Below are 17,556 nucleotides of genomic sequence, written 5' to 3'. Positions count from 1 at the left end.
CTTGCGATTAATAGTTTCGCTGTGGCTCGTAGTGGCGCGCGGTTGAAAGTGAATAGCAGTGGAGTGGTAAATTTGTAATCCTCTGTGGTTTAACTGGTGTGAGCTCACGGCATGTCATCATCATGTAACTGGGGAATGTTTTCCGTTTACCGCACTGGATTAGAGCAGCAGGCTGTGGGAAAAATTGCGAGAATTTCATTTTCATACCGACGGTATCGTGATGTTTTGTTCAGTTTGTATTTCGTTGGTGTGAAAGATTAATTTTGAATGACCAAAAAATTCCAAATTGAATTGATATCGGTCAGATAACATTTTCCAAAAGCACCCGAACTCGTTTATTTTAAGATTTATATTTTCGCCAGTTTTTAACCGCAAAATATCAACATTTAGTTTGGTAAATTTAAAAATCTATTCACATTTCGTAACATCAATTATTTACAACGCACTTCCACTTATACGATAATTAAGATACTGAACGGTAACTGTAACTGAAATCAGGAATTATTTTCAAGGCAGGTTCTCGGTGCCTCACGAAATATTCAACGCAACCTATACTGTGAGAAGCTTGGCTACCAGCGTACAGATTGCGATCGTGATGATACTGCCGAGTGTGGTCTTTGCCCCATTCCTGCCGCTACCGAATAGGCCTGCCGTTTCCAGCCGACTTGAGACGGGCGTCGTCGACGAAACACCGTAGTGCACCAAACTGTTGTCAACCTGGCCATCATACCGGTATCTGACATCGTTGTTGAACACATTGTCTGGTGTCTGGACGTAGCCAAGAGCTCCTGTTTTCGATCGAAGAATCCTGAAATTGACCTCATCGGTGTGCAATTTTCCAGCAACAAAGTTGTGCAGTCGGTTAATCACCACGTAAAGATAGCCCTCGTGATCGAAACCCATTCCGTCGATCCACTGGATATGGGTCTTGTCACGCGCTACTACGATTTGATTCTTTGCGGTGAAAGGTTTGTACGAATCCCACCGGGCGATTGCATGTTCACCAAGTAAACCGAAGTAGAGTTCGCCTTGGTTGTCCATAATCATTCCATCTGTTTGGGAACTCTTTCTACCGTAGTCGGTTACGGATTCTAGAATGTCACGCGGGCTGGCTTTTAGAACAAATTCCGGATCTCGAAGCAAAGAAGCTGGCAGAGAATACAAGTGATAGCTGGATAGTGGACTGTAGTAAACATTACGTTCGTAGTTCTGATTGCCGATCAAAGGATCGTTCTGTGGATCTATGTCATTCTGAATGTGCGGGTTGTAGTACGGACCCAGAGCAATTCCGTCGATATGGATCGAAAAGTTTAGCTCGGTATCGTTAACGGAGAAGCGCACAGCATTCTGGGCAGCTCGCATCGAGTTGTTTTCTCGCACCTTCCAGGAACGGTTGAGTTGCCGGGAGTAGACAACGATTCCCGGATCGCCGCCGCTGTTGTCAGTAATATACGCAAATCCTCCGAAAGCGTCGTCAATGACCAATTTGTTCAGATAGTTGGCTCCTGCTGGTACTACCTCTGGTGGAAATTCGTATCGCATGATGACAGTTCCGTTGCGTTTAAGATCCAAGAGTAGAATTTTCGGTGGACAGGTTACGTGATTTTCGCCTGTAAGAATGAAAATTGTTTCTTAAACTGTTATAAATGAAATTTCTTGTCAGCTTACCTCTCTGCAGTGTTTCTGTTCGCCCGGAATCCACTACCCACATGATGCCGTACTTATCAACGGAAATGCCCTGGACGAATTGTAGCGCAGAACAGTTTCCTCGACGATTCATTTCCCAGGATGGGAACGGGACGATCTCCGGGTCGGATCGTCCATTGTTTTCCGGCCGGACGAAGTATCCGAGAGTGGCTGGAACGCCGGCCAGCATGCGAGGTACCGTAACGTACAGTCGGTTTGCGTATGGTTTGCAGTCAGATATCAGCACGTTTTTAGGAATATATTCCCCAAGGTATAAAGCCCGGGCACGTTCATCTTCACTGGCAAATGCAAAGTCCAGAACATTCCACTCGTACACAACTCGGAACTGTCGGTCCGACTGCGTTGTCGGACTACCGGGCGTAGGTGGATTGAAATTCGGCTGCGGCTCTTGTGACCGGGATCCAATCACGAAAAGGCCTAAACAAAGAACCACCAACAAACTATTCACTGTCATTTTTACGTAAATTTCAATTGCACACTGCTCGAACTGTTCAAAATAACTTCTATAGACGGATTCCGCGCTGGATCGCCAATTATCGTTAGGTGTCTAATGAATGACTGTTTCCTTCGGTATCGTTCTTCTTGTTAGATTCTAACTACGTACGTTTCACTACAACACTGCTGTATCGTTAATTCTAGTCACAGTATCTTTAGCACTTTATCGTGTCATTTTGCAAAGGCGAACTTTTCCTCTCTCCTCCCCCTGATATGTAGGTGGCCTCACTACTCCATCACATGTTCATTTTCAATTATCACTTGAACATCCGCACTGACTTCGTTGCTGGGTGCTGGGTGCAAAATCTGATGAGAAAAATAACAAACAAAATAAATACTCGTTAATTTAATTATTTCAAACTTAAATATTTGGGTCGCTTTCGGTCCCCGAGTGTCTAGATAGATTTGAAACACGAATGGAAATCGAATCATCACGTGTTTTGAAAGTACCGATTCGATTTACACTCGATTCCCGTTCGTGTCGTGTCGTCGGGGTGCATCGCGATTTTGTGACTTTGTTCAATGTTTAGTACCTACTAATCAAGGCTTTTCTCTTTATATTTGCAGGTAAATTTCTACTGAGCAGCCGTCGTGTTCTGTCTGTTAAAATAGTCAATTACCGATCCGCCGGTGTTAATTGAAGGAGCGTGAGCAATTCGCAATGGAAAGCGAAAACACAGTCATTTGATAATGGTCTGTGCATTTTAAATTTGTCTTTTAAATCACTTCGCAAGCATGTGACCAAGATGAGTAAAAGTGTGATATTTAGCCTTTTCATATATTACAGGGATGGTGTTTGGGTTGTATTTTATGAAACATTTTTGTTTTACACTCAAGTGTAGTGCGATAAATGGATGGACTCATTATTTTATCCTATTATTAGTGATAAGTGATTGAGAATCGAGCATTCGATCCTTTCATGTTTTTTCTATGATATCTTCTGGAAAGGTTTCACAAGGTATTTGTTGAATTATAACACATATAACTATAACGGGATATATGGCAAACAGAAATCTAAATATTGATTTTACATCCCATTACTCAACAAAAATGTACAATTTCAATACACTATGCTATATTTCTCCTTAGAAGAGAAAAATTTGGGTAAAAATTAATTTCTCTCCACTAACGAGAAAATTGTAAAACCTCATTTACCTGAAACCTATAACTAAATTAGTTATGGAATTTACGTTTCGACTTCGTATCATCAGAATCCGACACTAAGTTAGTGACAGGATGTAGCCAGCCCTGGTCGATCCCTAGCAAGCGTGCAGCTTATGCGCCACTTCCCGTAGGAAGACTGCACGCCAAGATTTGTTTGCCCGGATGAGACTCTTCTTAGGGCGAGTCCCTGAAGAAGATTCACCTAAAAGAAATTAATCAGGATCGAATCAGACAGGCTTATCAAAAATCAGCCTCCAAAAGTTGGGTAGACGACCCTATTATCAACTAGCAGCAATCATTAAAAACCTCATCACCCTCAGATAATTCGCGGTAAGAAACTCCCCATACCTAACTTATCATCACTGGAACTGCAGCCACTCATCAACAGGTGGCACAACACGTTGAAAGCGAAGCTTTCACCACTCATCAAATTCCGCCAAGCGGAAGACAGTGAAACGAAACGAAAACTACACCGAACGAAGTGACGTAACCATACTAGAACGAGACTAAAACCATAAGGGAGTACTACATGAATCTACAAAACATTCGCTACATTTACACTAAACAACATTTATTTACGGTACAAAACGGAAAGATTCTCATTACTATTGCATGTTTGTTTGTATTGTTCCAATTTTAAATTCTAGGCCTATCTTCTATGTCTGTGTGCGTGTTCTCTCCCTACTGTGCTCATTGACCATACTGTGTGCTTTTTCCATCAAAACTCTCCCAAACTTTTAGTGACGTCACCTCACTGATCCAGTGCTCTATTGGCTAGCACTCTGCACCCGGGTGGCTAATTAATTTGGTTGTGTGTGGCGTTCATAAAAACGGAACTCGATATAATGGCCGACACACAACCTCACTTCATGGACGCGTCCCTAATCTCGCCGTCCGTGGACGACTTCTCGAGCGTTTTGCGCTCTTCCGGATTAAATCACTGTGGCGTCCTCCCTGGACGCCACCCTTCACACTTATCTAGCAAGAACGATACGACTCACCCAATCTGCTGCTGTTGGTTTCTGCTGCTGCTGTCGATCGTTCTGCGATACGGTGGCTGTTTCGATGACGGGCGATTCGATGACGGGCGATTACATCGATCGGCCGCGCCGGTTTCTGACCAGCGGTTGTTAGTTGCTGCTGATGCTTGCTTTATTCGGCCGGAAAAGCTGCGATGGTTTTCCCGGCGATTGAAGGAGACGGTTTATTGATGGACCGTCCTTCCTTCCGGCGGCGTAACGGTGCCGGATTCAAATTCGTCCTTGCGCGCGTGCTGCTTTCCTTCGTTTTGCCTCTTCTCTCGTTCGTCGGCAAGCTGTGCGGAATAGAAAATAGAATGCCGTCTGCCTACGACAAACGGGGTCGTTAGCATATGCGTTGGGGTCAATGGCACCTAACGTTGAGCACATTTACCTTTTCTAGCAACTTTCTGCACACACTTTCCTACAAACGCACTTTTTACTCCCTTTTAGACTATACTTGAGCTATTAGGGCGGGAGAGCAAAGAATTAGACAAAATTCACAGTACTATCACGTCACATTAATTACTTTGGACAAACTAAACCGGACAAATCACGCGAGCTTCCAAAACGTTTGGTGGACTGGGACGAAATGGACTAGCAGCGTTAATCCTCAGATTAGGGAAGGTAATTTCGTACGAACTTACAGGAAGCGCGTATTTTCCCGCAAATTTCTTCGGACAAGTTCGGAAATCAACGACCCTACTAGCTGTTTTATTCTGTCAGCTAACCTTTGGCTCTATCTGTCCCTTTCCATCATGCATTCCAAGCGAAGGATCGTCATGGTTTTCGTCTTCAGGAGAATCTCAACAGGCAATTTAATTTCTTCCCATCGCGGAGAGGAGTACTTGCTAGGGTGTTGCGCAAGAGTCGATCAACGGTAGGTTGTCTAACTCTTGGCGCAAACAAATCAGACTGGTTCTACTAAATTTGAAAAATATTGCTGAATATGACATGACCGCTACATAACACCAGGCTTGTTTTACGAAAATTTGGTATTAGGATTAATACCAAATTTTCGTAAGGGACAATTTTACGAAAATGACTAAGACTAACAATAGAAAAAAAACTACAACTACTATTTACAAATGTTATGTACAACTAATCCTAGGTTCGCCTTGAATACAGAAATACTGATGGATTTGACATTTCCCCTGTTGCGCTCCGGTAGTTCAGATATATAACACTCAAAGACTGCAACAACTCCCCAAAATACTGGCATTGATACCAAAATATTGAAATTTTAGATCAAGCCGAAACCCCAACACTACAACATACACTGAGTTTCTTACGACTCTCAATGCAACATAATTCCCAATGTAACTTCATAAATACTACAAGAAACAGGCTTATTGAGTTCCAGAACTACTCCAATCCTTACGTTGGAAATGTATCCCTTCACTCAATTTACCGCACAGTTTTGTCTTTTGAAAGCACCTCAGAGCTCTTCCCTGAATAAACACTTTCTACTAGACAAAACGCAGAACTGAACTTCATAATTTCCTTTGCAGTGACTCTTACGCCGAAATAGTTCAGCTAGTGAGAAATCTGCACATAATTCCCCCGAAAATATCTCCCGAAAATCCCCCGAAAATATCCCCCGAAAACCCCCGAAAATCCCCCGAAAATATCCCCCGAAAATATCTCCCTAAACAATCATTTTGGTTATGTATTAACGCCGGATGTATTCCGACAATACGAACACATACCCTAAATGACCACATATCCCATAAATCCATCTTACGTTACATTTCCTACGTCGAAAAAAACTTTCGACAAAACAGAAATGCAACGAAAATGAAAAAGTACCCAAACCTATTAAAGCTCCCATTAACTCACGCATACACTGAACTACCAACCCGCAACGAAGAGAAACGTCAAACCAAAAAATATCACAAGTGAAATGTTGTGTTGTGCGGTAATTGTACATTTTCCAGGTAAATTACCAAATATTATACCGAAATGGCTCAAAAAACGTGCAGATAAAACGTTTCCGAAAGACGGATTACGTAATGGAAGGTGAGTGAACTAATTTTTGTTGTTTTTACTGTTTTTTCCAGGCTAAAACGGACCCACCAAAAACCAAAACAATTCTACTTAGATGGAGGCAGGGATGTTTCCGCGCAGCACTGGACGGTTCTGGACGGACGGATTTGGACTCTTGAAGCAGACGATGGGTGAGTTTACATGATTTTCTTTAATGTTTGCCAGACCGGCTGACAAAAGATTGATAGATTTTAGAATTGAAGGATGTTGCATGCAGCTAAACTAGGAGCGGATACGGACCACGGCACCAGGCCGGAACTACTTTTGGCGAGCACACGCCGGACGGACTGCTGCCAGCAAACGGGAATTGCCTCAAACGGCCTATTTGAAGACAGCTCTAACGGATGCCGAGAAGGGAAGTTGACTTCCAGTTAAAGGTAAGTGTGTGAACAAATTTTAATGCTTTCTTTTTCATTTTAGGAACAATCGGACGGCGGAACCCAAGATGTCAATCAACCCGAAGGACCCCTACCCCAACGTGAACCCACATTTAACATAAACTCCCACATTAAACATTAACCCACTAAATCCCAAAATTTTTGTTAAATATTGTGATAAATAAATAAACACTTAAATAAATAACAAAGAAAATAAATAACAATTAACACATAACATGAATATAAGCAAATATACGATAATTTTAAGTACTAACATAGATATAAGGAAACATTGTGAATTACAAACTAACATTACTTATATCCGAAAAATAGTATTTACAAAATTTTATACATTGGGTGATCGTGCAAAGGCACAATCCCCTTTCTTCGTCCTTGCACATGTCTCGTATAGGTAGTTAACAAGGTATGTGTATCCCGATGCAATACAACCTGTGTTTTTTCCAAACATGGTTAAATTTCCAGGAACACTGCCGATTTCTTTAAATTGCAACGCTATTCAGCTAAAGCAATTTGTTACTGACAGCTCGATTAACTCGGGTTTGCTCAACATCGTCTGTAGGACTTCTGAGTCTTATTTTACGATCAACGTTTAAGATTCCCCCGTCTTAAACTCACGCTTTGTTGCTTCTCGCGGAATTTTCGCGGTACTCCTCATCAACGCACTGGTGGCTCCGAGTTCTTGGTTTTATAGGTCATCGTCCTGATGAAATCAAGGACTCGCTCTGTCTTCAGGTCGAGGGGAACTAGTTCGTTCAGTAACAAATGTTTTATACCCAAGAGTGCTGCAACTCAAGGAGATATAAAATGACCATAATCCAACACGTTCGCAAAGTTCTTCTTGAGCTAGAATGAAGATCTTAGCAACAAGGTTGCCCCCAGTAAATGAAAGTTGTTGTGGGGGTGCACTGTCTGAAGGACAATGCTAACTTTACGAACTGCGGTACAGTATTTTCTGCAACCAGAGCAAAAGCATCATGGTGCGTTGTCTCAATCAGTAAATACTGAGAGGTACATAGCTTGACTTTTATCCAATCAACGAATGATCGGTGTCTATAAAGCGGAACTTGAATGGGTAAGTTTCTTGAGGAACTTGCAGTTGAAAATTCCCAGTCTCTTCCCCTTCAAGTCCTCAAGGTCATAACAGTGAGTTCCTACTACCCTTTTCACTACGGCTGGCACATACTTGGGGGCCAGCTTTGCAGAAAATCCCTTGCCTTTGTCCGATTGTTCCATGTTTTTCTTCAGAACCTTCTCACCAACAGAGTAAGTTGGACAATTGGCATTGGAGCGAAGATTATAGTAGGACGAGTGTTTGCTGTACGCCGCTTTCAAGTTCTCCCGAACCTCTTCGAGCATTTTCTCCCTTTCCTCGTTCTTCAGCTGACCATCGTTGGTCGTTTGCGAATCCCTCAGATAGCGATATTCCCTACCGTCGGAAACCATATTCCGGCCGAACAAAACAAAATACGGAGTGTAGCGAGTTGCGTCGTGTACTGAGTTGCGCACGGCATTGGCTATCTGCTGTAAATTATTGGCCCATTCCTTGTGATTTTTCCGGATGGAGGCTCGTATCGCTGTCGTGATTACACGGTTCACTCGTTCCGTATCGTTAACCTGAGGATGGTAGTTCGGAGTTCTCCAGTGCGTCACATTGTACTTCGCTAGCAGACTTTGGAACATTGCCGAAGTAAACTGTGTCCCATTGTCCGACAGGATCACTTCCGGAACACCGAACAACAGGAAGATGATGTTTTCCACGAACTGTACCAACGTTTCCGCGGTCGCCTGCCGAAACGGTTGTACTAGTACGAACTTGCTGAAGAGATCAGTCACGACTAGGAGACAAGTGCTTCGGCCTTTGCCGGAAGCTGGGAGTGGACCGACATAGTCCATAGCCAGAAATTGCCAGGGGTACTGAGCAATCTTCTTCTGCTCTGCCATCGGAGGAGTCGTATTCTGATTGGTCGCTTTGCTAGTTTGGCATGCAAGGCATGCCTGACACTGCTTTTTGACCTCACTGCTCATTCGTGGCCAGAAATAGCGCTCCTTCACCGCTGCTAGTGTCTTCTCTGGACCGAGATGAGCTTGATCGTGAATTCCTTGAACGATTTCCTTCCGCTCTGCTTTCGATGGGTATCTCTTCCACTGGAATCGTGTATCTTCCACCTTTCCATTCCCTTTGACGTACTTCAGAATCAGTCCGTCTATCACCCTGAAATCCGGGAAACTCGCTGGGTCTGTCTGAATCTTCGTCGCTAATTCCTGATGCTCAACATCGGCAGTCAGGGTAAATATCGTCTCCACCGACCTCGACAAACAATCTGCCAGGATATTGTTTTTACCCTTCCGGTATTCTAACTCGATGTCGTATGACTGAATCTTCAAAGCCCACCTTAGCAACTTCGAATTGCCCGATTCCACCCCGATCGTGAATAACCACAGCAAACTACGTGCGTCGGTAACCACCTTGAAGCGAGAACCCTCCACATAGTGGCGGAAATGCTCAATTGCTAGCAACACACCCAAGCATTCTTTTTCTACGCTGGCGTACTTCCGTTGCGTGCTACTCAGCTTCTTGCTGAAGTATGCGATCACTCTCGGCTGATCATCAACGTGCTGTATCAGCGCTGCACCAACTGCCTTGTCCGACGCATCAGATTCAATCGTGAACGGTTTTCCGAAGTCTGGATTCCCCAGAATCGGTGCCGACACCAAAGCTGCTTTTAGCTCTCCAAACGCTATCTCTGCTGCTTCCGTCCACACGAACTTCTTTTTCGACTTTTTCAGCAGATCGGATATCGGAGCTACGATGCGACTGTAGTCACGTATGAAGCGCTGGTAAAACCCTGCCAAACCGAGCAGTCGCCGAATATCCTTTACGTTCTTCGGACGAGCATAGTCGAGGATTGGCGAAATCCGTGAATTGTCAATGGATACTCCGCTCTCCGTTAGCAGGTACCCGAGATATGTCACCTGCTTCCTACAAAATCTACTCTTATCAAGCGATATCGTCAGATTTGCCTTTGCCAAACGTTCTGCTACTATTTTCAGTAGTCTCACGTGCTCACTGAACGAATTCGTCGCTATCACGATATCGTCCAGGTAGACGAAAACGTTTGGTTCGAGATCGAATCCGATTACCCGGTCCATAAGCCGGCACATCGTGAACGGTGCGTTTGTTAAACCAAACGGACAAACTTTGAACCGAAACAAGCCTTGCGGTGTGCGGAATGCCGTATAGTCCCTTGATTCTTCCTTTAGAGGAATCTGGAAATAGGCATCCTTCAAATCCACTACCGAATAATACTTCGCCTTCCCTAAACGATGAAAGATCTCTCCCATATTCCTCATCGGGTACGAATCTTTCTTAGTCCAGGCGTTTATCTTGCGAGAGTCCAGACAGACTCGTAGTTTACCATTCGCTTTCCGAACTGGTACTAAAGCGCTGGCCCACTCGCTCGAACACTCTTCGATAGCATCCATCTGCTTGTATCGTTCAATCTCAGCTTCCATTTCCGCTTGTACTGCTGGTGAACACCGATACCATGGCTGTCTTCTCGGTTTTGCTTCTTCGGTCAACCGAATCTCGTGTTGCAACAACGAGGTCCTACCCAACTTATTTTCTGTTGTGCATGGAAATTGCTTGATTGCTTCAATCAGCTCCTTGCGTTCAACGGGTGTCAGATCGTGTTCCGTTTCTACCGTCTCCGGAGTCGTTTTTGATGGTTCCGGTAGCTCTAGAGCCGGAATATCCAACGTCGCATCAGGGTCAACATTCTTCAACGCGGGTAGCGTCTCGATCGGCAGCAAGGTGAATTGGATCGTATCCACCTTTTCATTTCCCGTTGGAGTTGTCTCAACAGTGGCCACTCGTTCAAATCCGTGCTCTCCCTCAATCATCGGCTCGATTCCGAACGATTTCCAGAAGTTGTATCCCAGGATCAGCTCTCTACAAATCTGCGGTACCACTAGCGTCGGGATCACTCTGGTCATTCCCTTGAATACCATCGGTAGCTGTACGAATCCGAGACATTCATGTACGGTTTTGTCGGCCGTGACAATCTTCAGCGGGCTACGCTGCATCGTCAGTCCATATCTTTTGGCAATATCAGTCATGCTCGTGACACTGACGCTTGCTCCAGAGTCGAGTAGAGCGTCGTAATCGGTGTCAAAAATCTTCACGGTTACGTGAGGGCTGCTCTCGGTGTGGACCCTTACTTCACACACCTTCAGAAACGGGTCCTCAAACGGACTAGAACTGGGAACATCGTTCGTCGGCGGAATGCTGTTGTTCCCTACTGCGCATTCCTGACCTAGTTTCCCGATGGATTACCTATCCTGTCCCGGTCAATCCGTGGGTGGTTCTCGCAGGTCACCGTCGTCTTACCGGGTGTTCCGCAGATGTAGCAGAACAACTGCTTTTCGTGTCTGCAGTTTCGCCAAATATGTCCCGTTCGGCGGCAATTCCAGCAAAGGGGACCATTTGTCTGTTCGATTGCCGGCGTGGCACTGGGTTGTTGAGCACGCGTTACCGATTTGGACTGCTCCTTTGCCCGCCGATCACCATCGAACCTTTTTCCTAACGCGTTCACCTCTTCTGCTTCGGAATAGAACCCCGTCGACTCTTCAGCCTCGATGTTGTGTAGACCCGTCGTGTTACGTGTCGGTCCTTCTCGACACTGCCTGAGTGCCGGATCGTTCGCATCAATGCGGTACGCATAGTACTCAAGCTTTCGCACATCTCGTACCGTTCTACACGCTAGTTTTGAACGGTAGTGTGGGCGCATATTGTCCCAGATGACCTCGAAAATTCTTTCCTGATCTAGCGGTGACGATAGAAGTTTGTTTAAGCGCTCTATCTCCGTCTTGAACGTCAAAAACGGCTCGTTCCGAAGTTGTTTCCGCTCGTAGATTTTCTGACGGTTTCCTTGGTCCTTATTTGGGTTACCGTACATGTAACGGATTTTCTCCTCGAAGTCCTGCCAATCTAGGAACTCGTCAGCGTAGCACAAGTACCAATCGTAGGCATCTCCCCGTAATATGGTATGCACTCGCTGCAATAGGATGTCGTCTGCGATCCGATCCATTCGCGCTAGCCTACGAATCTTATGGAGAAAATCTTCCAACGATCGATGGCGGGGGTCGCCACTAAAAGTTAGATGCCATTTCTCCATACGCCGGTCTGCATCCTGAATCTCGCGATCCGCGATTCGTCGATTCACACGACGTCTTGGGCGAAACTCCTCAGCGTCATACCCATCTTCGTCCTCGCTACTCTGCAGGGGTACTGCACTCTGCCTTCGATGCAGGCCACCGGTGGGATTACCTCGACTATCCCACTGAGAAAAACTCCGTCTGTCGCTCCACCGTCTATCAGCTGGATCCTCCCGTTCAGCTATTCTCGTCTCCATACCATACATTCTGCTCAACTGTCGCGCTTGCTCCTGACCGTCTCGTGTATCGTAGTAGGAACGGTCGCTTACTGTCTCCATCCGTCGTTCGACTGATTCCCTTCGAATCGCTCGTCCTCCATCGGACTCATCCTGTCTTGTCTGTGGAATGCCGCTATATCGTCGTTGTGGTACCTCTTCTCTCAGCCTGCGTTCGGTTTCTGGACGGTTGACTCGGTTGTACGGTGTCGGTTGCGCTTCTCTGTCGAACTCCACCCTACTCATCAGCTCAGGAACTTGAAGCCCTCGATTGGAAGGGTTGACGAACCTCGTCGGATCCGGTATCTGGGTTGCCAGTCTAAATTCTGCCAATTCTCGCCTCAACTCAGCCACTTGCATTCTCAGCATTCTGTTTTCGTTGTTTAATTGGATTTCCCTCTTCAGTTGTTCCTCACTTGCCGTTTTGGGAATAGCTCCAAGGGATCGCTTCGAATGCTCATCAGACGACCTGTCTTCGCGTTCTTGTCCGTCGTCTCGATGCTCCTCGTCTTTCCTATCATCATTCCCTGACTCCAATGCCATCTGCTGATTATTGACAACTTCTTCTGAATGAGAATTTTCGAAACCCTTCTTCCCACTAAATTTGTTCAACACACTTCGAATTTCCCCCACGAGTTCTTTACGCATGGCTTCGGATCCCGGATCCTCGGCGATGCTTCGGGCGACCCTAAGCGCGTAATGTTTCAAACGGGAAATGCACCTTTCATCTGGACCTTTCTCCAACTTTCCTCTCAAAACATCGATTATACTTGACACGCGATCGAACTCTTGTTCGATAGTAAACCGCGACGGATAATCCCGATTTTCCCTCACATCTTCGTAAAAAAGGTTTCGTAACAGTCGGTATTTGGCTTCCGAATCATTTTTTGTTTCCTCCACCTTACCACGGATTATGAGCTCGTAATCCACTTCCTCATTGGTTAAGTGGTCGGCTCTCGGAAACTTAGAAGCCATTTCGGTTTTTTTTGAATATGTAAAATTTAATAAAATAGTATAGAAAATGTACAAAAAATGGTAAATATAAACCCTTATCTCTAATAAATGTTCCCACACAACGATAACATCACAAGAATATTCCTTATAAACCCCAAAATATTTCTGTATCCTCAATAAATTTCTCCAAAAAAATATGCCTGATGATATTTCTCCAAAATAAACGGTCTCCAAAATATGTTACATTACCCTAAATACTACATAAATTACAAAAATGAACCTAGACTAAAAATGTACATAAGAACGAAAATAAATGACGAAAACAATCATAACTTCAACAATATTCTCCAAATATACTTCAAGAATTCCGAAAAATCCTGCAGTTGGGCGCCAATTTGTAGCCAGCCCTGGTCGATCCCTAGCAAGCGTGCAGCTTATGCGCCACTTCCCGTAGGAAGACTGCACGCCAAGATTTGTTTGCCCGGATGAGACTCTTCTTAGGGCGAGTCCCTGAAGAAGATTCACCTAAAAGAAATTAATCAGGATCGAATCAGACAGGCTTATCAAAAATCAGCCTCCAAAAGTTGGGTAGACGACCCTATTATCAACTAGCAGCAATCATTAAAAACCTCATCACCCTCAGATAATTCGCGGTAAGAAACTCCCCATACCTAACTTATCATCACTGGAACTGCAGCCACTCATCAACAGGTGGCACAACACGTTGAAAGCGAAGCTTTCACCACTCATCAAATTCCGCCAAGCGGAAGACAGTGAAACGAAACGAAAACTACACCGAACGAAGTGACGTAACCATACTAGAACGAGACTAAAACCATAAGGGAGTACTACATGAATCTACAAAACATTCGCTACATTTACACTAAACAACATTTATTTACGGTACAAAACGGAAAGATTCTCATTACTATTGCATGTTTGTTTGTATTGTTCCAATTTTAAATTCTAGGCCTATCTTCTATGTCTGTGTGCGTGTTCTCTCCCTACTGTGCTCATTGACCATACTGTGTGCTTTTTCCATCAAAACTCTCCCAAACTTTTAGTGACGTCCCCTCACTGATCCAGTGCTCTATTGGCTAGCACTCTGCACCCGGGTGGCTAATTAATTTGGTTGTGTGTGGCGTTCATAAAAACGGAACTCGATATAATGGCCGACACACAACCTCACTTCATGGACGCGTCCCTAATCTCGCCGTCCGTGGACGACTTCTCGAGCGTTTTGCGCTCTTCCGGATTAAATCACTGTGGCGTCCTCCCTGGACGCCACCCTTCACACTTATCTAGCAAGAACGATACGACTCACCCAATCTGCTGCTGTTGGTTTCTGCTGCTGCTGTCGATCGTTCTGCGATACGGTGGCTGTTTCGATGACGGGCGATTCGATGACGGGCGATTACATCGATCGGCCGCGCCGGTTTCTGACCAGCGGTTGTTAGTTGCTGCTGATGCTTGCTTTATTCGGCCGGAAAAGCTGCGATGGTTTTCCCGGCGATTGAAGGAGACGGTTTATTGATGGACCGTCCTTCCTTCCGGCGGCGTAACGGTGCCGGATTCAAATTCGTCCTTGCGCGCGTGCTGCTTTCCTTCGTTTTGCCTCTTCTCTCGTTCGTCGGCAAGCTGTGCGGAATAGAAAATAGAATGCCGTCTGCCTACGACAAACGGGGTCGTTAGCATATGCGTTGGGGTCAATGGCACCTAACGTTGAGCACATTTACCTTTTCTAGCAACTTTCTGCACACACTTTCCTACAAACGCACTTTTTACTCCCTTTTAGACTATACTTGAGCTATTAGGGCGGGAGAGCAAAGAATTAGACAAAATTCACAGTACTATCACGTCACATTAATTACTTTGGACAAACTAAACCGGACAAATCACGCGAGCTTCCAAAACGTTTGGTGGACTGGGACGAAATGGACTAGCAGCGTTAATCCTCAGATTAGGGAAGGTAATTTCGTACGAACTTACAGGAAGCGCGTATTTTCCCGCAAATTTCTTCGGACAAGTTCGGAAATCAACGACCCTACTAGCTGTTTTATTCTGTCAGCTAACCTTTGGCTCTATCTGTCCCTTTCCATCATGCATTCCAAGCGAAGGATCGTCATGGTTTTCGTCTTCAGGAGAATCTCAACAGGCAATTTAATTTCTTCCCATCGCGGAGAGGAGTACTTGCTAGGGTGTTGCGCAAGAGTCGATCAACGGTAGGTTGTCTAACTCTTGGCGCAAACAAATCAGACTGGTTCTACTAAATTTGAAAAATATTGCTGAATATGACATGACCGCTACAAGGACTAAGAAGCAAAATAGCATAGTGTATCTTGCATTGGATTGCTAAGTACCAAATGCTTCGATTTCACTAGTTCTCATCGGTTTAAAAATGAATTACTTTTTTGCGGGACATCACCCTGGACTACAAGTTTGCTCATGAACACAGTTAGTGTCTACGTTTGTGGATCTAGCGTCTATCCGGCGCTAGCTTAGTTTTTTCACTAAGTTAGTGTCGGAGTCTGATGAAACGAAGTCGAAACGCTAATTTCATAACTAGTTCGCGTTCTTTGAGCACATACATCGACTCAAATTTGAATTTGTATACCGCTATGTTGAATTCTAATATATACTTTACAAGCAATAATAAGTTCGAGACATTATATTTATGAAGAAAATTTTTTCCAGCTCATACAAAACTCTTTCAGAATAAAGCGTTATATCTAACACTTCCTCCCTCCAAGACCTCGCAAATGCTTTCAGAATATAGAGATTTGTACTATTTATGTACTCCATCAGTTTAGAGTTATTCAGAATGACGTCTGAGCTGCCCCAAATGATGTGATGAGCATTTGCATCATTGCCCATAACGAGCGAAAGCCCATTTCTACTACAATATTATACAACGCTGTTGGAATCATCAGAATGAGATGAATCGTTTTGCGGTAGATATGCTGAACATACTTTTTGTTCATGTAACCGACTGCACAGTTCTCGCGAGTTGTGAGTATGAGACACGCGTCACTTTTCCTTGCTCAAACTGAATTTTTTATCGAAAACTAAACCAATGAAAGCCATAATCATCTCATAATCCAATTTCCCAACTGCTAGTTTCCTGATACATGCAAAAAGTATCAGTAACGAATTTGGTGTATTTTTATTACAAACTTTAATGCAGACTGGAAGACCGGAAGATTGGAAGACTGGAAGACTGGAAGACTGGAAGACTGGAAGACTGGAAGACTGGAAGACTGGAAGACTGGAAGACTGGAAGAGTGGAGTTTTATTGGATTCTGAGATGATTATGACTTTTATTGGATTAGTTTTCGAAAAAAAAATACTGCAAAAAAATTCAGTTTGAATAAAGAAAAGTTTTTTTTCAATAGCTTTTTTTCCTTGAAAGTGCCCAACCTGAATTTTTGACGGTAGGGAGGGATCATAATTACCTATCTTTGAACAAAATTTCATCCAAATAAAAGATAGGGTTTTTTTGTAAATCGACTTTAAATTTTTAAAATCGATTTTTTAGTGTAGGAATCAATGAGGATTTTTTTCAATATTTTTATTAAAAAATTTGACTAATTTTGTGAAAATCACTCCTACAACATTTTTTGTAGGATTTGTCATTTTAGACTAAAGCCATTTGAAAAAAAAAATTGGTAAAAAAAGTTCAACCCTTTTTAAAAGACAGTCTAGATCTCTTAAGCATGAGCATGATGACCGCACAATTCGTAGTTGCTACTCCATGATTGACCAGAACAAGCGAAATTGCACAGAGAATCAACAGATGTAGCCTGGGAGTAGCTATCCACCCCTCAATGTGCACATTCCGAGAGTTCTACACTTTGAAATGTCAATAATGGCGCCGGCCACGTCTTTACAGTCGTCGGGAAAGGAAAGGAATGTTAGTGTGACAAACGTTATTACGGAGACCGTGTATACCTCTGCATCTCCACGTTTGCCACGGGAAGAAGCTTTTGTTAGTGGGATGGGGAAAAAGTTACACAAATCTGGATTCACCTTGATAAGTGATATGATCGGTGCAGCTCTCAGAAGTGTTATCATGTGTATATTGATCTGGGCAGCCGGCTGTCGAAAATTTGATTGCTTGTTGAATTAATTCGGAGCTACTCATTTTGTAGAAACATGCAACAAACTTCAACTCCGGACAGCCGACTGTCGGGTGTGTTACTTATGTTTAGCTATATCAAATATTTGTCAATCGGCATGTGAATGATTTTATTATACTCTGTCGCTTTATTTCGGTGTAACATGGAAGTCGTGTAGAAACAATGGTAAAGCTATGGGCAATGGAGCGAGATGCTTACTCTCTTTACG

The 17,556-nt window shown here is 44.0% G+C and overlaps 1 protein-coding gene across 4 annotated transcripts in view; it reads right to left on the bottom strand.

Moving 5' to 3' along the window:
- Positions 1–306: 306 nt before the first annotated feature.
- Positions 307–17,556, bottom strand: part of LOC131691713 (protein yellow-like) — a 57,134-nt gene continuing 39,884 nt past the window's right edge. For all 4 annotated transcript variants that reach the window (XM_058978322.1, XM_058978321.1, XM_058978323.1 and 1 more), the window contains exons 2-3: positions 1,669–2,508; positions 307–1,610 (exon numbers count right to left, since the gene is read on the bottom strand). In XM_058978322.1, coding sequence (XP_058834305.1) covers positions 550–1,610; positions 1,669–2,161 — 1,554 coding nt within the window. In that variant the 5' untranslated portion in view covers positions 2,162–2,508 and the 3' untranslated portion in view covers positions 307–549. The remainder of the gene's footprint in view (positions 1,611–1,668; positions 2,509–17,556) is intronic.

This window comes from Topomyia yanbarensis, chromosome 3 (genome assembly GCF_030247195.1).
Source record: "Topomyia yanbarensis strain Yona2022 chromosome 3, ASM3024719v1, whole genome shotgun sequence".
NCBI lineage: Eukaryota > Metazoa > Arthropoda > Insecta > Diptera > Culicidae > Topomyia > Topomyia yanbarensis.
The sequence above is the reverse complement of the archived record's forward strand: the minus strand, read 5'-3'. Positions and strand labels throughout refer to the sequence as shown.